At 37.0% G+C, this 23,120-nt stretch overlaps 1 protein-coding gene across 5 annotated transcripts in view; it reads left to right on the top strand.

Annotated features, from left to right (window-relative positions):
* The window catches only part of Klc (kinesin light chain), a 394,492-nt gene that overhangs the window by 264,031 nt on the left and 107,341 nt on the right, over nt 1-23,120 (top strand). For all 5 annotated transcript variants that reach the window (XM_073986273.1, XM_073986274.1, XM_073986276.1 and 2 more), the window contains one exon: nt 16,119-16,349. In XM_073986273.1, the coding sequence (XP_073842374.1) occupies nt 16,119-16,349 (231 nt within the window). The remainder of the gene's footprint in view (nt 1-16,118; nt 16,350-23,120) is intronic.

The raw sequence follows: 23,120 nt of genomic DNA on the forward strand, positions 1-23,120 counted from the left end.
AGCAATTAATACGACCATTGTACTGTTTAACAATGGAGAATTTGTCCTCAAACGAAAGTTTAGCAAACTGGCGACAGAGACGCAGAACATGTCTCTGAGTAGGTCAAATGGGCAACAAGTTTTCAAAGTACTAGACCGAGAGGTTGATTGGTTTGGCGATAATTTTTTAGGTGTATCAAGATTTGACCTCAATGAGTTATTGGTGCGATCAGATGTAGCAATATTTCTAGCTGAGTTTGTGACCTGATGTCCGAACAAGTTTTGGATACAAATCAATGTTTGTATCCTCTCTGTGAGGAAAGCATCTAAGTCTCTCCAAGAAGGTAACGACGACTTGTTTTTGATGCTTTGCTCCCACAGAGTCAAAGTTAATTTTGGCAACCGCTGTAGACAAATAAAAACAACTATTGGATCCCAATGATCCGTAATGACGTCATAGACGGCCATTGCAGCTAGACAACTGCTAATACCACGCTGGATAGTTTTCTAACCAGAACAAGTTTCTTTTTCCAAAGATGGGAGAAAAAACAATTCTTTTATTTGGCTAGCATACGCTTATTTTCGTACGTATCGGACAAAGTTTTCCACGCTAAAGGGAAACTACGATTGGTGAGTGGAAATCTCGATACAATTTCCCGAGCCTCACCGGTGGTTTTATGCACTAAGTAGCACAGGCGTTCAATGTTTAAAAGTCGCGAATTTTTAAGAAAAAGTGTGGTGAAAAGATCCCTAAATGTGGGCCAAGACACAAAGTCTCCACTTAAGACTTTGATATCAAGGAGTGGCAACAAAAAGCTGTGGGTACCGACAGGTGATGTTTAGTTATCAACAGGGCCACTAGAGGATGTTGTGCTGTTGGAAGAAGCTTCTGGTGGAGCGGGTACGGAGGAGGAAGCAGACTGCACACAAACCGACGAGAAAGAATCGTCCAATGACAAATTTGATGGCGGTGATACTTCAGGAAGATTTAAAGAATTTTGATGAGGTGGTGAGATTTCTAATTGTATGCTTGCACAATTGGGGGGATCAAACGACACAAAATCCGAAACTAGAGATTTACACGAAAGCAAACCTGGAGATTGCGTTTCTTTTGAAACGTTCAACCAATCAGTTGGTGGAGGTGGTGAGATGGAAGAAGCCTAGCAGGTGATGGGGAATTTGTGTCGGAAGATTTAAGACGTTCAAGTTGCCTGTCAATGGTAGACAAACACCAGATATAGGCCATGTAGGATGTACCATATTTTTCCTCAACGACATCAGCCTGTGCAGTCTCGGATGTCGTGAGGTAGTTTTTGCACAATTTTTGAAACTCTGACCTGTGGATTTCGAAATAATATATATTATTATTAGATTCACTACTTTGTTCAAACGATGCTACACGTTTCAAAAAGATGTCCGTAGCTCTAACAAAACGAGTGAGTGGGGCGACCGACATTTCAAAATTTAAATGGAAAAAAATAACGGAAAATGTACAATCAAATTTGCTACAAATAAAGGTGGAAATGGAAATTCGTTTGCAGCACAAATTGCTATAGTATAGTTCCACTGAAAGTAGCAAGGTGTGAAGATATTTGAAATTAAAGTAGGGCAAAATGGGAGACAATTTAAAGAAAACTCCTCAGGGAGAACTAGAACTACTTTAATTTGGTCAAAATGCAAAAAGTCTCAAATATAGAAAAAATGTATCTGGAGCTACCAAGTGTAGGGTGTATTTGTCAAAATTCGTACGACACATAAGTTATTGCTTCGAAAAATAAAGTTTCACACCAGAAAATCAACGCAAATCAAATAATTTGTGCGAGATCTATATTTTTCTCTTGACACGTACTGTGCAAAATATGCCAAAAGTAGGGTGTATTTGTCGAAAAATACAAAAACCCCCACGGAGAGTCAAACAATTTTCCAAAATTTGTAAGTAAAAACTCCAAAAACAATATAAAAATGTCAAAAAATAAATATTTTTCACGTATGTTCTCTGCTAGAAATATGTGGAATAAATATCGAGTGTAGGGTGAATTTGTACAAAAATTCCAAAAACCCTATTGCCAATTAATTAAATTTCAAAAAATTATCGAAAAATAATTTTCAAAATTAATTATTAAAAAAAAACAATTTTTGCTATTTTACGCCACTGTGCTAACTACACAAGCGACACTAGCAGAGAAATGGCTGTGTGTGAACAGCGAAACTCGCACTGAACAACAGACGTTGCAAACGACAAAGCATGTGAATGGTGCAGATGAGCAGAATTTTGTTGGTATTTTTACAACGTAACTAAAAAAGACGCTTCAAAAAGGCGGGAAGATATATGTACATTGTTGGTAGAATTACAATGTAATTTCTCAAATTAGAATAATTACCTATTAGACAAAAGGTAGGAGAATAGAATAAACGAATGTGTTTGGTTGGCGATGGACGATCTGTACAACAAATAAACCAAAGGAATGAGAATTTGGATGGAGTGTTGTTATTGCAAATTTGCCAATGCAAATTTTCAAAGTGTTTTAAAATAGAACGAGGAGGAATAACAACGCCAAATATTTTTTGGTTGCAGATGATCGTAATAACAAAGTAAACCAAACGACAATATGTCTACAGTCACATATTGTCGTTTGGTTTACTTTGTTATTACGATCATCTGCAACCAAAAAATATTTGGCAATGCGTGTTGTTATTGTAAATTGGCCAATACAAATTCTCAACAAAAGGGCTTCGTTAGAAAAGGCCTTGGGGAATAACAACAATAACAAATTTTCAAATGATCAACAAATAAGGAGATTGATGTAATGAGAGTTAGGTTCAGTGCGTGTATTAATTTAACAACTCGAGAGCACGAGTTATTGGAAGTTAACGATGTTGTTATTGCAAATATTTCAAAATATATTTGCAAGTTCTCAGTTAAAATGAGAATAGCCACAATTAAAATTTTTCGAAGTAACAACACCGAATGCTGTGTATGATCAACGCGACGTAGGGTGATCAGTACAACGAAATAAAACTAGCAAGTTGTAGCAACAAACTTAAATGTTTTAAATGGAGCAACGAAATAATTAACACACGAAGTGGTGATAATAGTCGACCAAGATGGTTTTAGTTTTGTAATGCGAGAAATTTATTTGATTTTATGTGTGTGTTGTTATGGTGAGACCAAAGGAATTGTAGTAAATGTAATAAGAACAACAACACGGATTGTGAAGTGTATGATCAACGCAGCGTTTGATGATCAGTACACAACGATTTCAACAATATTTGTGTGGACTGTATGATGGGGGTATGTATAGGGTGATTGAAATTCGACCAATGATGTTTCTACTGCTTAAATTAATAACCGATAAAGAAAAACGAAAAGACTAACACTCGCGGGTAGCTCACTTTTTATGGAATCTGAGTTTATCTGAATCTGATTTCTCCGTGCAAAGCAACGACAAAAGCTTCAATTCTCGTTCAAGAGAGAGAGCGCAACAACAATACTGGCGTCTATCTGGCTCGACGCGACCAAATGTTTAGGTGAGGGAGGGGAAATCCATAGGTTTTTTCGATAACGATAGCTCAGTATACCGTTTGATGAGCAGTGGGGGTGAAAAGAATAAAATATCAGTTTAAATATAATAAATGATTGCCGTTTATTGGTGTATTTGTTTTCAAACAACAAAGATTACTTTGTAATCTGGAGTGGCGACAGAGGCCGGTTAGTAGCAACAAAGATTACATTCTGTAATCTAGGGTGGCGACGGAGGCCGGTTAGTTATGTTAAAGACAAGTGAACTATTCAAAGGTTGATCGACAAGTGAACGCAGAGGTTCTTGCAATCGCCGAGGATTGCAGTGATCGCAGAGGATCTTAGTCGATTTATACTACTACAATTACACATTCCAATGAGAGAAAACTCAACAACCACCGCTTGTTGGCATCTGCGCTCTACGGTGTCTGCAGAGGGAACGTGCAGAGGAGATGCCTGATGAAGTCAATCAGCATCCGTGGTCGACTGAGCTCGGGAAGTTGAGTTGGAACGTATTAAACTTATACAATCCTCTTTCCATGATGAATACAAAACAGCCAGAAAAGAGGTCACAAGACAAATACAAGGGGCTAAATTAATGTTCTATGTACACTATTTTTGTTATGCAGCAAGCTCAAAAAAGAAATGGCAAGTTATCAAAGAAATTGGCATAGGCAAAAGTAAAAATCATTCCCTAGGCGACACAGTTAATGTCGTTGAACTCAATAAACGATTTGTGGATCCTGATATAATTCCTCCAGTCGTGCGAATTACAAGTCGCAATAAAACCGATATTTATAGGACTTTTTGAATACTGCACTCGGCTTATACAATCCTAGCAGCATCTCAGATCTCAAGCTGTTGTTGGAAACCAAAAAATATCCAATGCACTATTTCTTAAAACAGGGGTTCCCAAAGGATCGATTCTTATGCCCTGGTTCTTCTCTATGGACATACAGGACCCACAGGATCACATCACGCATTCAAAGTTCCACGTTTACGACGATGATGTACAACTTTATCTGATTTATGTTTACTGTCTGAGAAGGCAAGATAACACATCAATATTTTTGCATAAACTATACGGTGTCACTTTCAATAATCTTCTGAAAATAAAGTTGATTACATATCTTTACAAAAATATATATACTACGGAACCGAGGTATCTCTTTGATAATTTGCTCTATCCAGTAGAGGTAAAAGATTAATCACTCCACGTCACCGCAGCAAGTTTTCTGAATGGCATTTCTTCATATACTCGTCAAAACTTTGGAACCAATTACCCAATAACATTCAAATCCTTGACAATGCTGCAGCGCTTCTGGCGACTATCTACGATTCACCCTGTACTGTTATATCGCATTTTTCATAATTTATTAGTATTTTATTTCTACCATTAAAATCCTTCCATTTATTAACAAACCCGTTCTATACTTGTTTTGTTGTTTGTCCTATGAAGATATTAATTATTATTTTTGTTTGTTTTGTTTATTGTTGAAGATTCAATCTCATTTGATTGCTTGAGTTGGAGTATTCCCCCATTGGCTCAACTTCATTTATTACCCTCTATTACAGAGAGTAACGTTTTTTCAAAACGAACTGACGGTGTTGCAAAATTTTACTGATCACTACCAATATCATGATTTCATCCCGGCGAAGGGAATTATCAATTGGCTTCTCAGTTTTTTTGAAATGGTGCCTTTTTAGCGAAAAACCGAACTCTTTAAGCGTCTAGTATTCTCATATGAATGAGAATCACACTCACTTTTCGGCTTTTCCAAAGAAACACCAAAATCAAAATATTTTGCAAAAAATCAGCACGTATCAACTAAGAATTCGTCGAATTCTGTGAGTTGAAAATAACATCACCACAGTTACCTGTGATGTTGTTGTTGGAATTTTGTTTTTAACAAAGCTCCATTGCGCGTGCCTCCGCTGTTTTTTGTTTGTTTTGTTTATTGTTGAAGATTCAATCTCATTTGATTGCTTGAGAGTAAAGTCAATTGAGAAGCCAATTGATAATTCCCTTCGCCGGGATGAAATCATGATATTGGTAGCGATCAGTCAAATTTTGCAACACTGTCAGTTCGTTTTGAAAAAACATTGCTCTCTGTAATAGAGGGTAATAAAAACTGAGAAGCCAATTGGTAATTCCCTTCGCCGGGATGAAATCATGATATTGGTAGCGATCAGTAAAATTTTGCAACACTGTCAGTTCGTTTTGAAAAAACATTACTCTCTGTAATAGAGAGTGTTTAGGTGATAGCTCAGAAAGGCCGCAGAGAATAGTTGTTGTTTATGGAGATGAGCAAGTGGTGATACAAACCCGAGTGTTACCGATAAATAAGAGAGGAGAAATAAAACACAAATGTTTTTAGTTGGTATAATAATAATAATGGTGTGTAGGGTGATTTATTAGGACGAAAAGTGCTGATGACTTTACCTTGAGTGCGGTGAGACGCGTTACAATTCGCGAGTACACCGAAAAGTACTTCCGTACTGGTGAAGAGATGACTAATAAGTGATTTGTGTATGAAAACTGAATGTGAATCAAGGCTGAGGCAATCACTGCTTATTGGAAAGCTCTCACTACGATCCGAACTGAGCGAATACAGTTCCAGGGAGAAATTGCAGAGAAATTCCACTAACAAGAGAGTACTCTCTACGTCCACGCTGAGCGAACATAGTCTCTGAGAAGATTTGCAGGGCAATGATTGGAAATATCACCCTACGATCCGCCGTAAGCGAACATAGTTTCTCAGAGGGTTTGTAGAGAACACTTAAGGAAGGGAGGCCTCTCTGGGATCCGAACAAGGCGAACAAAGGCTCCCTGGAGATTTGTAGTGAAAATACCAATATAGAGTTTCTAACTTAAACATTAGCCGCCAGCCTTGAAACACATAGGAGTGTTTCAACATAAAATGGATGAACTTAATGTAACTTACAACTAGGAATCCAAGTATATAAATTCAGTTAGGTGAGCTTTTCCGATTTAAAATTTTCCATTCTTTTTAATTCTGGATTGTAATAAAGCGATAGCCGTTACGTAGCTAATCAAAATGGCGAAGGTGATAATAAATCTTATGTTAACGAGGAGAAACCGATACGAAATACATCCTGGTGAGAATAATAAAGTATTCACGGTTTTTGGTTGTCTGATGGTGCAGTCGTTTGAACGTAATTAATTCGAATGATGGGGAGAAGAGGATATTGGACCAGTTAGGATCCATCCGAATACCGTATTTTGTGCAAGAAGTGAACCGAGTATATTTGGGTGAATTCCGTCTAAAAGGATTTTTGGGTATAAATCAGCTCCAATCTATAGTTCTACGGGTCTACTATCAAAAAAGTGAGGATCCGAATGTTTGGTAAACGATGTGTTATATCGGGATCTGTTCAGAAAGATGGAAGATCATCCGATATCCGAGGGAGAATAAATGCTTCTGTTTGAAGTACCAAAGAAGAATTGATTCTTGAACCGATTTTCAGAGAACAACTCTTTTGAGTATTAGCTGATACCGTTCCCGTTACTCCTGAAATACGAGCTAGGGCAGAGCAAGTAGGCAAATTTAACCGTTTTCTTATGGTGTCTGAGATAAAAGAAGCCTCTGATGCCGGGTCGATCAGAGCCCGAACTGTATATTCTTTATCATTATGAAGAAGATTCACTATAGCAGTTCCCAGAAGAACACTACGATTCTGTGATGTATGGAAAACTTGTTGATTTGCTATAGTTGGATTGGCACCAGTGGAGGTGGAAGCTATGTTGTCATTGTGGTGAACTACAGAATGACGGGAAGAAGGTGTAGAATTTGATGAAGGAGTTGAGGGAGGTGAATTAGTAGAACGGTGGAGGAGGGTGTGATGTCTTTCACGACACATATTGCAATTATTGGTGCTAGTACAAGTTTTAATTGTATGACCCCGTGAAAGACAATTCCAACAACTGCCTTGTTTCTTCACCATTGAAGATTTTTGGTCAAAAGGCAATTGTTTAAACTTTGGACAAGATCGCAAAGAATGAATTTCCGTAGGACATAGAAGACAAGGTATCGTGGCTGGTGATTTGATTTTTTTTTTTATAAACCGAATTGTTGGTGATTTAAATTCTTTTATTGGGTTCAGGGCCTTTGATATCATGCAAACAGTCAAGTGTCTGAATTCTTTTAGAAATAAATGAATCCAAGTCTTCCTAAGAAGACAAAGCCGATTTGTCTCTAACACTCTGTTCCCATAGAGTGACAGTTATTCGCGGTAAACGCTGAATACAAATGAAGACTATGATAGGATCCCAATGTACTGTGGTGATATCATATACGGCCATAGCAGATAAACTATTTATTCCGAACTGAAGGGTTTTCAATCCCGAACTAGTTTCACGATCGATGTATAGAAGATCAAAGAGAAGCTTCAAGTGACTATTGACAATGACCCGTTTATTGTCAAACCGATTTTTGAGAGCTGTCCATGCTAAAACGAAGCTACGGTGAGTTAATGGGAACTTGGAAACAATTTCTTTAGCCTCGCCGTCTGTCTTTCTAATTAAATGACAGAGTCTCTCAATGTCACTAAGACCAGAATTATTTATATACACCGCGGTGAAAAGGTCTCGGAAAGTTGGCCACGACAAAAAATCACCATGAAAGGTTTCTATATCGCAGGGAGGGAGTACTAGATTATGTACACTGTCCGGATTAGGTCAAAAGAAGGATTCTCGAGTTTGAAAACTGTTTTGAACTAATGAAGGGGCTGGATGATTCACCTGAATACCGATTTCGTGAAATGCATGTGTCGACGTACTCATATTATTTGCTTGGTCACCGTGAAATTCTTCTGCTGAGTGGTCCGAACCATTTATTGATGTTTGATGTGAATATTTGGAGGATTGAAGAATTTTGCCCAATTTGCGATTCATAGTTGACCTACAAGTAATGCAAGTCTGATGACACACTTCTTATTTACTATCCAACGAATCTATGTCATCCTTTTTCGAATCTACCGCCGACATTAAATAATCGAGGCAACGATCGAATGTTAATTGGACCTTTGACCACAGCTTGTCCAATTCTGTGCTACGAAACTCTAAGTCGTACTGATCTAACTGATTATCTCGCATTTGGTTGAAATGGGAATCAAATTTGATCAAAGCATCCGATGCTCTGATAAAGAGATCTAAAGGTGTGACCGGCATTGTACAGAATTTCTTTGTAGAGAATTTGTCAGACAAATTTCCACGAATTAGTAGGAATAATTCAGAAAAAGACCAGATATACACAGATAGTTGCAAAAATTCAATAGAATTTATTATTTTTGCACGAGGTGTAGGGTGAACCAATAGCTAAAATGACAAAACTGATTTATTTTGCGGAAAAGGAAACACAAATAAACCAAATGTCCGAAAAATTAAACAAATTTCCGCGAATCTGTTCAAAAATTGCAAAAAAAAAAAACAACAAATTTCCAAAAAGCTGCAAAAAATCAATTGAATTTATTGTTTTAGCAGCGATGTGTGGGGTGAATCAATGACTGAATGTCCAAAATCGATTAATTTTTGTGAAATGGGAAAACACAAATGGCCAAAATATCGAAAACCGAATAATTTGGGAATTTTCCTTGTGAAAAATGAAAATTTTAAATTCCAAAGGGACCGAATGTAGGGTGCACTACTTTAGAACAACCAAACAAGAAAAAAACCGCAACCGAAAATTCAAATATGTTAATAAGAAAGGTGATTTTAGTATATGAATATAAATTTATATTGAATATTTGAATAAATATATGTTATATTTACTAAAAATATAAATATATAATGCGGATTGTAGGGTGTACGATGTCCAAAAAACGAAAACCGATTATTTTTCAAAAAATGTGCAAATATTTATTTTTCCGAAAAAATGTTAAAAAAAAATTATTTATATAAAAAATAATATTTCCACCTGCGACCCACTGTAACCGTAGTTATAACGAAGAGGTATTTTTGTATTTGTTTGTAATTACCGACCGATAGGGTGAATTAAAGTCGATCAGTAACCGAAATATTTTTCACTTATGAAAAAACTGAATTTACATACCTGGTATTTTTTTTTTTTGTGGAATATATGTTGTTGTGATGCGATTGGATGGTTTTGTTGATGAGGATGGTGGTGAGGGGTGATTGGGGAATCTTTTGTGTGGCTAAGAATAGAACAAAAACTTCGATTAGCACAAACAACACCGTGTAAGTTGTCCACTGATCCGTCGCGATTAGATGAAATGTTTAGGTGGACAACAACAAAATCCAAAGGAACTTATCCGGCTCGACTGGACCAAATGTTGTTGTTTGTGGAGATGAGCAAGTGGTGATACAAACCCGAGTGTTACCGATAAATAAGAGAGGAGAAATAAAACAAATGTTTTTAGTTGGTATAATAATAATAATGGTGTGTAGGGTGATTTATTAGGACGAAAAGTGCTGATGACTTTACCTTGAGTGCGGTGAGACGCGTTACAATTCGCGAGTAAACCGAAAAGTCCTTCCATACTGGTGAAGAGATGACTAATAAGTGATTTGTGTATGAAAACTGAATGTGAATCAAGGCTGAGGCAATCACTGTTTATTGCAAAGTTCTCACTACGATCCGAACTGAGCGAATACAGTTCCAGGGAAAAATTGCAGAGAAATTCCACTAACAAGAGAGTACTCTCTACGATCCGCGCTGAGCGAACATAGTCTCTGAGAATATTTGTAGGGCAATGATTGGAAATACCACCCTACGGTCCGCCGTAAGCGAACATAGTTTCTCAGAGGGTTTGTAGAGAACACTTGAGGAAGGGAGGCCTCTCTGCGATCCGAACAAGGCGAAAAAAGGCTCCCTGGAGACTTGTAGTGAAAATACCAATAGAGAGTTTCTAACTTAAACAGAGGGTAATAAATGAAGTTGAGCCAATGGGGGAATACTCCAAATCAAGCAATCAAATGAGATTGAATCTTCAACAATAAACAACACAAACAAAAAACACCGGAGGCACGCGAAGGGAGCTTTGTTAAAAACAAAATTCCAGCAACAACCTCACAGGTAACTGTGGTGATGTTCTTTTCAACTCACAGAATTCGATGAATTCTTAGTTGATACGTGCTGACATGTTGCAGAATATTTTGATTTTGGTGTTTCTTTGGAAAAGCCGAAAAGTGAGTGTGATTCTCATTCATATGAGAATACTAGACACTTAAAGAGCTCGGGTTTTCGCTAAAAAGGCACCATTTCAAAAACTGAGAAGCCAATTGATAATTCCCTTCGCCGGGATGAAATCATGATATTGGTAGCGATCAGTAAAATTTTGCAACACTGTCAGTTCGTTTTGAAAAAACATTACTCTCTGTAATAGAGGAGAAATGAAGTTGAGCCAATGGGGGAATACTCCAACTCAATCAGATATTAATTATTTAATTTTTGAACTATTATTTTAAAATAAATTTATGAAATTTATACGTACATACATATTGTAGTATTATTAGTTAGAGTAGTGCTATTTTAATTGATAGCTAGTGTAAATAGAATTATCTTGTAAGCAATTAGTATCTAAGATAACTAAGATAATTATGTTACTCTTTTGAACATAAGAGAGTGGGGCGTTGTTTTCATTAAGTGTGGAGGCATCGGTGATAGCGATCGACCAACGAGATTAATAAAAACAGCTTGAATGGAGACACACATAAAAATAACACACCCCGCTCGCCAGCAATAAATAATTGTAAATAGAAAGTAATAAAGAATACAGAATAAATAATTTTAGATCAGCAGTGCGTCCCTTTATAAAATTTAAGGCTACTTCAGTTCAGAAGTGGAAATAAAGCTTACAAAGTGAAAAAAAAAATTTTCTTGTTACTGCTGTCTGATACCAATAAATCGGGTTTCCTACAAAATCAAATAGAATCGGAGAAATAAATACCTGCTTGATACAGCAACAAAAATTATGAAGAAACAGAAATTCAGTGCCAATGCCGAAAAACGAAATTGCAGAAGATGTGGAAGACTACAGTATCGTTGGATAGCGATGTGAAACAGAACGGTGTCAAAGATGGAGAAAAATACAGAAACATAAACACAACAAAATTTAAAGACAAAGCTAGTGATAATAAGGTGAAAAAAATGCAGCAACAATTTATGGCGAGACTACTGTTGGGGCTTGCTGCGATGTGCAAATTTTATAGCAACCAACAAACAAATTACCAATACAAAAACAACAAAAGGTTATGGAAAATATCACCGAAAAGTGAAATCTTCTTTGTCTTTTAAAACCTGTTTGAAAGACAATAACAACAAACATTATGGAAAGAATTACAGACAATGTAACGGTTCGACACAAAAAATAGAGCCATTAGAATGTAAGGAAGAACAAAAATTCAGCCTGACGTCAAGTTAAGAAACATACAACAAAACCGGGAGAACAAGACATAATGGAAACACAAGAAATGGAGAAGGTATGCCCCGATGAGGAGGTACAAAGAATTACGGCCGAATTTACCGAACAATAAGTGAAGAAACCAAAGGACATGAAAAAAAATACAGAAACACAACCTAAGGTGCTGTTTACTGATGACGTCTTTGGTGTTGTACAAAATTTACAGTCGCCCACAAACAAATTACCGACGCTAAAACCACAAGACGTTATGAAAGAAATTACCTAGGGTGAGCAAAAAGATGCAGCGACTATATTAGAAGATAAAGAAATCAAGTTATTATGCAGAGGGAACGAATTGGTGCGAAGAGAAAAAGACATTGCAGCAAAAGAACATGAACTATTAAAGCTGATGTCCAACAAAACATACCGTACAAATTGCAGATAACGTTTTGCTTCAATCGGTGAGCAATTTTCTTCCAAATTTCGATGGTGGCACAGATGCGAATTTCTGGGTGATCCAGTTGCGAGAACTACAACAACTTGTCCGACAACATGTTTACGTGCGCTGTTTGCTGGGACAACTGCGACCAACCACGTAAACAACCAATGACGTGCTATGCCTGTATGAGCAAAACATGAAGAAATATGCTGCGAATCTTAAAAATAATTATGTAAGTAGCCACTAAGTCAAGTTTAGACCAAGGCTGCGTTGAATTTTAGAATGCAATATTAGTATTAGACGTTTCATGAAATTTTACAGAATCCCACTTGAAAATATGGAAAAACGTTCAACATAAAACTTATCCTGAGTTAAACCTTTTGTTCAAAGAAACTAATGTTACAAAGACACCACAAATACGAAGTTAAAAATAGAGAAGTCTACACCTTTTAATTGCCCTTCGACACGATTTATGTACACAGGAAAACAAGAGTTACAGCAAATTTTAGACGACTATATAAAGAAAGGCACAATGAGTTCTAGTGAATTTGAATGTGCCTCATCCATTGCGTTAGTGAATAAAAAGACTGAAGACTTACGAATGAGTGTGGCTTTCAGAAAGCTAAACAAAATTAAAGCGATAAATAACTACTTCATAGAAGATTTGTTAAAAAGGTTAACAGATAAAAACATTTTTACTTTATTAGGCCTCAAGAATAGATTTCGCCACGATTTTATGAAAGAAAATTTTATAAAATATACAGCGTTCATTGCGCCACTAGAACAATACGAATTTCTGCGTATACCTTTTGGAGTGGAAAATGTTCCGCCAGTGTTCCAAATGTTCATAAACAATGATTTCAATGAACCTATTAGAACGGGGGATCTTATGATACATTTAGTCAGTGCTGTTATTGCGTTTGTTGATGTTAATCGAAATTTTGAAGTTGTTAAAGAAGTTATGTTAAGTTTGGTGAGAGATAAATTAGAACTACGTTTAATAAATGTGAATTTTTGCGCGATAACACAAAATATTTTGGTCATACAATGGACACACAGGGCATGTGGAGTGATGTAATCTACATATAAGCTATAAGGTACTGTCCAATGCAAAGTTTTCTTGTATTATGCCCCTGTTTCAGGCTTCTTGAGCACTATATCTCAAATTTAGACAAATCATGTTATGATTTAAACGGGAAAGACAAAAGATTTTTTTTAAAAAAGTTAGAGCTAGAAACATTTGAGTTATTAAAAAAAGAAACATTTCTACTTTTCGCTTCATGTTACCCGTCTGTAGTGTTACGGAATTTTACAATACAACATAGAGAAGAGTGTCGAATGCAAAATGTAAATGCACTAACTCGATCACCAGGTATTATGATTATAAAAACTAATACTTTTAAAGAAATTTGTTTGTCGCAAAAAATCAAAGATTTTAAAATTATTAAAATTAAAGAAGAAATAGAGACATCAGATAATAAATCTTATGAACTACAAAATAACGAATTTAAGTCCGGTAAATTGCTTTTTGATTCCCGATGAACTTAATGAACATCACAGCGTGTTGTTGTTTGGTGTAAACCAACAAAGAAAATGTCCGATCAAGGTAGAAAAACAAATTATCCATGAAGACGTTAGAGACTTGAGTTCGGTTAAACAAAAATAAAAATATAATTATGTTACTCCCTTGAACATAAGAAAGTGGGGCGTTGTTGTTATTATGTGTGGAGGCATCGGTGATAGCGATCGACCAATGATATTAATAAAACCAGTTTGAATAGAAACACACATAAGAACAAACACACCCCGCTCGCCAGCAGTAAATAATTGTGAATAGAAAGTAATAAAGAATACATAATAAATAATTTTAGATCAACAGTGTTTCCCTTTATAAAACTTAAGGCTACTTCAATATATAAAATTCTATCCTATTTATTTGTTTTATGTTCATCTTTCATTGTTGTACACACAATTTAACACCCCACACTCTTAATTTATAACACATTAGTGTGAATGCCAATCGTGGATATGTCGGTGATGGTGTTGTTGGTTCGCCAAGGTTCCACGTTCTGTAGTATCTACTGAATACATTGCTTGACCAGCATCAGGTGTGGTTACTGATGTGGTGAGGCTGAACAAATCCGGTTTGTCTCGGCCGCCGAATATCGTGTTGGCCGACGTGGTTAAATTCGAGTAAGATGTTTAAGCAAAGGCCAAACGATATTTTGAGATTGTGAAAGTGCGTGTAGTAGAATCGGTCGTTGCGCATTCACTGCAACTAACTTGGGGCGTCTTGATGCCGTCGATCAAATAATTATTAATTAATAATTAATTATTAATAATTAATGACAATTGTAGGGAAGTGATTGATTTTAACTTGTGAAATGGTGTTTTTCCGCATCAAATAATGTTCCAATTATAACTTTACAACAAACAAAACGGTCAAATATTTTCTTTGTCAACTTTCGTATACGATCGCGTTTATCTTTCTGTGTCTGTTTGTTACGCACAATCCCGGATTTCTACTTTTATGGCCTATTACATTTGGTTGGTTTTTTCGATGGCACCTGGCCTTTACAATCGACAGCACAATTTATAATTCCTTTTCGCCGACCGGCTCCGAGCTTTTTGACATCAACATGGTTGAAAGCGCAAAAGATCTCAAGTTGACTGCACTTCCCCTTTTTTGCACTTCTGCTATGTCTCATGCCACTTGCATGAACTGCACCTCACTTCAGGTTTTTACACAGGACACGGTACATGTTTTTTATGCACTTCAGGAAGAGTCATGAAAAATGTATTCCGTTCTTCACATTCCCACAATGGGACGTTGAATACATTTCAACAAATTTCACATTTTGAAAATCTTTTCGTTTATAATCAGGGCAATCATGAATAAAAATTCCGTGCGGAATAATCTATCTATCGAACTGAATTTTTCATCACCGTAGTGACCTAAAAATAAAAACTTGCTGTCCTAGGTACAAGTTCCCAGCAAAATTTTATGGAAGTAGTAGATGCCATGATTTCACTGGATCTTTTGCATTAGTTCAAATGAAGTCGTGAAAGATCCGATCTTTTCATCAACATTCAAAGGAAGTCGTGAAAGATCCGATCTTTTCATCAGCATTTGAACCCATTCCATCGATCCAATAGAGACGAATTTTGTGTTTTTATTTATACACATTTGTCTAAATATATAAGATTAATTATTTACAATAGGCTTGATGTTGTCGGAGACTTGAAATCACAACCAATGTTGTTAAAACTCTCGTCGTAATGATAATGTCATTGCAAAGGGTTGGTGAAAATGACATGCCAAAGCACGACTTCGTTTGAAGCAATGCAAAATATGCCATGGAATCACGTCATCGCATGGAACCCCTTCCTTCAAATTTTGCTGGGTATTTGTATGTCAAATGTATTTCTTCCAGTATTTGTTTGACTTCTGAATAAGGGTTTTCTTTGAAAATATTCCTTTTAAATTATTTTTTTATTTAACTGATTTCATTGTAAATATTCGAATCAGTAGTGGAATTCTGTAACTCATTTTTGAGTCACCGACAAAAATCGGTAAAATTAAAACGCAAAATAATGAATAAAAAGTATGAATAAATGTTGACAAAACTGTTTCTATCGGTATGAGTTAGCGACAGCTTTATTTTGGTTGTTAACTTACCGATAAATTTCGTTAATTTCCCAAATTAAAAGCTTTTTAGTTTTACCGACTTTTGTCGGTAACTCGAAAAATGAGTAACAGAATTCCAGTACTGATCATTTGATATTATTTATTTACAGGTTGCGGAAGAACGCGAGGAACATAAATATGACAATCGAGAAAATACTCCATATGGGGAATATGGTGGATGGCACAAGGCTGCTAAAGTTGATTCACCAACAGTCACCACAACATTAAAGAACTTGGGTGCTCTGTACCGCAGACAAGGCATGTTTGAAGCTGCCGAGACATTGGAAGATTGCGCTCTCCGTAGCAAAAAAGAGGCTTTGGATATCGCAAAACAAAATAAGGTATCTTTTAATCGAAAACGTCATTTCATTTGTGATGAATAACCTGCTAGCTTACTAAATATGAAATTAAATTACATTAAATATGTACACTCCATGTCAGTAGAATAGAACACCTAAATTTTTGTTAATGTTAGTTTATATATCCCAAAACGAATGAATCTGCGTTTTAATCTTGTGGGGATTTAAAGTCTATGACGTTCCGTATCAAACACACAAAAATGAAATGATTTTCTGATCAGTTTTCCGATAGTACTATGAAAAATAGGCATTTATTTTTGGTCATCAGGATAGAACAGTCACTTTATTTTCGCGAATTTTTGAGATATTAACGCCGCATTTTCTTTCAGTCCAAAAAGCAAGGCATTTTGATCAATTTTCATTAAAGAAAACCTATAAATTATTCCGCGTACACAGAAATAACAGCGTTAAAGTGTTTAAATTGACAGATATTCGAAACATCTCGGAATATCATGTAACGACAAGTTCCCTCCGGTTGCTGGGATAGCTCGCGGCGGTCCAACACTGGGTTTTATTATTTCGTTTTCTTTCTAAAGAGTACACAAGTGTAAATTGTTAAGTATATACAAAGGTAGAGTTCCGATCGCTCGTTCTCGTACCTCGATAATCCGGACACAAATATATTTTTCCTATATTGAGCATTAGATTCCTATTTATTTCACTGACGTTTTCGATCTTAGCAATAGCAGTTGGTGTACAAATAAGAAAAAATAAGTCTTTCAAAGTTTTTCGGTCCTCATCTCGCCTATTTGGCTAGCCACTGTTGACTCAGTTATATATATAGTCAATATGGAATTAACTATCTGAATCTGTCGAATGATGTTTCTACCATTCAACCTTTGATGGCTGACTATGATAAGCAACAGTATTTTAAACCTAGTGTTGGGTAGCATAGTTTCTTAAAAGTTTATGTTGGATGTTCGTTTCCTCTAAAAGAATTAGTTCATTAGCCTTCTGATTAGTGAGAAAGTCGCTTGGGGACATGTAATGTATTCCAAGGATATTTTACTTAGAAATGTTTAAAACATTTATAGCGTTGGGAATAATAGCTTAGTTTTTAGATTTAGATTTTTTAGATTCTCCGACTCATTTTTGAGTTATTGACAAAAATCTGTAACATTAAATATTATGAATTTTCATTCAAAGTTAACATTCTTTTGCAATAGGCAGAACTTAACGATTACTTTTTGGTCGCCACCTTACTGAAAACTATCGTTAATTACCGAAATTACTTACTTACTTACTTAGCTGGCCCATTACAGAACATTTGTTCTATAGGCCGAACTAAGAAGAGATCTCCATTCCTCTCTATTTGTTGCTTTGCACTCTGGAATACCGCGCCTTTTCATCTCCTCATCCACTTGTTTGCGCCATCTATTCCTTGGCCTGCCAATTCTGCGTGCACCGCCATGTGGCATGTATTCATACGCCTTTTTAGCGGGTTCATCATCGCTCATTCTTTTGATATGGCCTAGCCAACGCAATCGCTGCTTCTCGATACGTTTAACAATATTCATGTCGTTGTACAGCAGATACAGCTCGTGGTTCATGCGACGTCGATATTCACCGTCAACGCAGATTGGTCCGTAGATCTTTCGAAGAATTTTTCTCTCAAACACACCAAGCACTGCCATGTCTGCTTGCGCAAGTACCCAGGCTTCGGAGCCATAAATCAGCACGGGTAGTATCAGTGTTTTGTAGAGCGTTATTTTTGTTTGACGAGATGTGGCTTTGTTTTTAAACTGCTTACTTAATCCAAAGTAGCATCTGTTGGCCAATACAATTCTTCTTTTTATTTCACAACTGATGTCGTTTGTTGTGTTGACGGAGGTGCCGAGGTAGACGAAGTCTTTTACTACCTCAATATTATAGGAACCAACTTCCACAGTCGGTCCGAGCTCAATGGACGCATTGCGCGTCGACACCATTAACTTGGTCTTCTCACCGTTTACCGCCAGACCCACTTTAGCAGATTCTCCTTCGACCTTCATAAAGGTATCAGTTACTTCTTTTACTGATCGGCCTATGATGTCTATATCATCAGCATAAGCAAGTAACATGTGACTATTGGTGTAGATTGTGCCACTTCTTTTGACGTTTGCCTCTCGTATAACCTTTTCTAGCAGGATGTTGAAGAGGTCACACGAAAGGCTGTCTCCTTGTCTGAAACTTCTTTTGGTACCAAACTCTTCGGAGAGGTTCTTTCCTATTTTAACTGAGGACCTCGTGTCAGTTAAAGTCATTTTACAAAGTCGGATGAGCTTTGCGGGAATACCAAATTCAGACATGGCTTGGAATACCTTTGAGCGCAGCGGACTGTCGAAGGCTGCTTTATAATCGACAAAAAGGTGGTAGGTGTCGATCTGCATCTCTTGGGTCTTCTCCAGGATTTGCCGCAGGGTAAATATCTGGTCAATGGTGGACTTGCCAGGTCTAAAGCCGCATTGGTATGGTCCAATAATCTCGTTGACCATTGGCTTTAGTCGTTCGCACAATATCCCTGACACGATCTTGTAGGCAATAGGGAGTAGACTTATGCCCCTATAGTTAGAGCATACAGTCTTATCTCCCTTCTTGTGGACGGGGCACAGGATACTCAGGTTCCAATCGTCGGGTACTCGTTCTTCCTGCCAGATGGTGCTAACTAGCTGATGAATACACCTTATCAGCGTGTCGCCTCCGGTTTTGAATAGCTCGGCTGGTAAGCCATCGGCCCCTGCTGCCTTATTATTCTTCAGCCGATTTATTGCTGTCTTTACCTCATCTTGGCTGGGCGGTATACATTCAATACCATCTTCTGGGATTGGGACTGTGGTATCTTCGTCGTCTTCGCTGCTATTGGATACCAACAGATTTGAAAAATGTTCTTTCCATATCCTGAGTACACTATCTGTATCAGTTACCAAATTACCTTGCTGGTCTCTACAGGAGGATGTGCCTGTACCAAAGCCATCAGTTTGATGCTTGACTCTTTGGTAGAATTTTCGGACTTCATTCTGGCTCCTGTACATCTCGATTTTTTCACACTCCCGCTTTTCCATCTCTCTCTTTTTCCTGCGGAAAAGACGTTTCTCCTCTCTCCTTTTCTCCCTGTATCTCTCTCGTGCGCTACGCGTTGCTACGGATTGTAAAGTAGCCTTATATGCCGCATTTTTCTCTTCGGTGGCAGCACGACACTCCTCATCATACCATGGATTCCTTGGTGGAGGTCTCTGGTATCCAAGTATGGATTTTGCGGCTGTTTGCATGGAGTGGGCAATGCTTTGCCATTGCGCTGATATGTTATCGGGATGAGGAGGGCTTTGATTAAGCAATTGGGCTAGTTGAGTGGAATATGCTGTGGCTATCTGTTGTGATTGCAGCTTACCGATGTATAACTTTCGTGTTGTGTCTGATCGTACTTTGTTTGCTACGTTTATGCGGGTGCGTACCTTTGCTGCAACAAGGTAGTGGTCCGAATCAATGTTTGCGCCTCGGAACGATCGTACATCCAACACGCTCGATGAATGTCTTCCATCTATCACAACATGATCAATTTGGTTTCTTGTTTTCTGATCTGGAGACAGCCAGGTGCCCTTATGAATATCGAGATGATTAAATCTGGTACTGCTAACTACCATGTTTTTTGCAGCTGCAAAGTCTATCAGTCTCATACCATTGTCAGATGTTTCACTGTGGAGACTGAATTTCCCGACTGTTGGGCCAAAGATATTCTCCTTTCCAATTTTGGCATTAAAATCGCCTAGAATGATTTTAATGTCATGGGCAGGGCAACGGTCATATGTTTCATCTAAGCGCTCGTAAAATATATCTTTGGTCTGTTCGTCCTTTTCTTCAGTGGGAGCATGAGCGCAAATAAAGCTGATGTTGAAGAATTTAGCTTTTATTCGAATAGCAGCAAGTCTTTCATTCACTGGAGTGAAGCTGGATACAAGATGTTTTAGTCTCCGACTAACTACGAATCCACAACCAAACTCATGCTTTACGTCATGGCAGCTATAATACAGTGCGTCACCTTTAGGTGTTGTTGTGACGCCTTTCCCAATCCATCGTATTTCCTGTATGGCAGTAATATCGGTCTTGTACTTTTCAAGTACGTCTGCCAATGCGAAGACTGCACCTTCTCTATAAAGAGTGCGAACATTCCAGGTGCAGATTCGCAGATCATGGTCCTTAAAACGTTTGCGGGGTTCGTCAACTTTAGAGGGGTTTGTTTTTCTTTTCTTTCGTTTTTTCATAGTAGGCTGTTTTTTCTAGGGGAGGGTTACTAACCCGACGCCCAAACCCAAGTTTTTAACGTTCTTATGGGTGAACGCGCGGCACATGTTAGCTCACTACCTTTAACGGGTGTTAAAGGCAGTTCCCCAGGTGACACCACGGGGAGGTCAGTGTCCACTTGGGATGAAAGAGGGACCAAGATAAATCCTGGGCTTTGCCATGTTAAAACCGGTCAGGACCGTTCCTTGGTATCTTCCATCCCCTACGTCACCCGAAATTATAAGCATTTTAATTTTACCGATTTTTGTCGGTAACGCAAAAAACAAGTTAGAGAATCCCACTACTTGTATAGAAAGTTTAATAAAATATTAAAAAAAGTATAAGTCCTTTTATTTTTCATTCTTTGATATACAAAGATACCCGCAACGCGGATTGTTGTTGTATTCTCGTAATGATGCATCCAATAGATTTTAATTCCAAAAACAATATATCAGTTGATGATGTTTAAAGAAGTGGCTAAAATGTATTCATCATAATGAGATGAGGGCATTCACCAGATGAGGGCATTCGAAGTTATTCTGAAGTCATAAGAGGCTCGTGTTCCATGGACTCTGAAAATCAAATTTGCTTGTGCGACAAATTTAACGATGAATGCCAAAATTATAGCTTTGTCGAGGAGGACTTAAATCAAGGGTTTCGGAGTCGGAGTCTAGCAAATTTTGCTGGAGTCGGAGACCGAGTCGTGAAAAAAGCTGTACTCCGACTCGGGCAAAATGTTTTTTTCTACATTTATCAAAAGAATTTTTATTTTATATGATAGAGAGATGAACATTAATTAAATTTTGATAAATCGTTTATTCATTTTATAGGAAATCTATGAGTAAGAATGTAAGCAATGGATTTATTATATTTACCATTTATGGCAAAACTTATATGCACTCTGGAATACCAGTTTTAGATCCCACATACCCAGCAAAATGATCGATGCCAAAGATGCCATTCAATCATGGGTGCAAGTGATCTGGCATGTCATCTTTTTAGCATCTTCATCGATGAATTTTATATGAGCGTGGACCCCAAAAGATGCTATTCATTTTTGGATAAAAGGATATCATTTACATTAATGCTTTGACATGTAATTTTCACCAATGCTTTGGCATGTCATTTCCACCAATGCTTTGGCATGTCATTTTTACTAACCCTTTGCAATGACATTGTCATTACGACCAGAGTTTTAACAACGTTGGTTGTGGTTTCGAGTCTCCGACAACATCAAGCATATTTTAAACAATTAGTCTTATATATTTAGAAAATTTATATAAATAAAAACACAAAATTCATCTCTATTGGATCGATGGAATGGGTTCAAATACTGATGAAAAGATCGGATCTTTCACGACTTCTTTGCATGGGTTCAAATGCTGATAAAAAGATCGGATCTTTCACGACTTCCTTTGCATTGGTTCAAATGTTAATGAAAACATCGGATATTTTACGACTTCGTTTGAACCAATGCAAAAGATGCCATGAAATCACATCATCGCATGGAACCCCTTCCTTCAAATTTTACTGGGTATTTATAATCTACACTACAATGTGGAAAAAGTATTATAAGTTTCTTCTGTCTAAAATGGTAAGAATATGAAAAGGAGCAACATTTGTGAGAAAATTAACTGAAAAGGAAAGTCCTTATGTGTAAGGATTAAGGATTATTACATGTTTCAAAAGGACAACGGCCTCAAAAGTATGGGTTTCCTTCAAGAAATTCCCGTTTTTTCAAAAAGGACAAGTCGAAACTCGATCAAGATCAACCCATATTGAAACTTTAGAGCTTTTCTGAGCATTTCATGGCTTTATAATTCTTAAACAGGACATAACCCCCGGAATTTTGTCGCTACAGTTGTTGTATTTGTAGATGACTAATTTTTGTGGATTTTACGATCCAGAGTACGTTGGACTTGTCACTATAAGTACTATAACTGCCACTAAAACCAATTAATATACTCTTTATGATCTTAAGTACAGATTTAGTTTCATTTTCTTCAAAAATATCAAGAATTTTTTACACAGTTCCACGAGGATTCTCCGTTGTATACTAACTTTTGCGACATAAATTTTGGTCTTTTTGGGATTCGAACCGTACATTTGCTAATGTAATTACGGAAGACAACCTTCTTGTCTATCAAATAAAACTAATTGTTTGTTGTTTTCAATAAGTTATAGTGATATTTATCCCTAATACATTTTGGTTTCAACTGTGTATACTAACTTTTGCGACAGACTGTATGTGTGACCGTCAGTCCGTCCACAAAATATTTTAATCAAACTCCAGGCAAAATTATAGGCTGATCGTCACGAAATTTTATATGGTCGGTTTTCGATAAGAATATAAACATATACGTCACTCACACTGAAAGTGAACAACCTTCATTACCAAAAATGTTTTCGGCCTTATTTCTGGAGCTTTGCTGAAGTTAGGTGCTTAAAAACTTTGCATACTATTTTTGCCACATGACTGCCAGAGAGTTCCTGATA

This window comes from Musca autumnalis, unplaced genomic scaffold, assembly GCF_047663935.1.
Source record: "Musca autumnalis isolate F117 unplaced genomic scaffold, ASM4766393v1 scaffold_4, whole genome shotgun sequence".
NCBI classification, from domain to species: Eukaryota; Metazoa; Arthropoda; class Insecta; order Diptera; family Muscidae; genus Musca; species Musca autumnalis.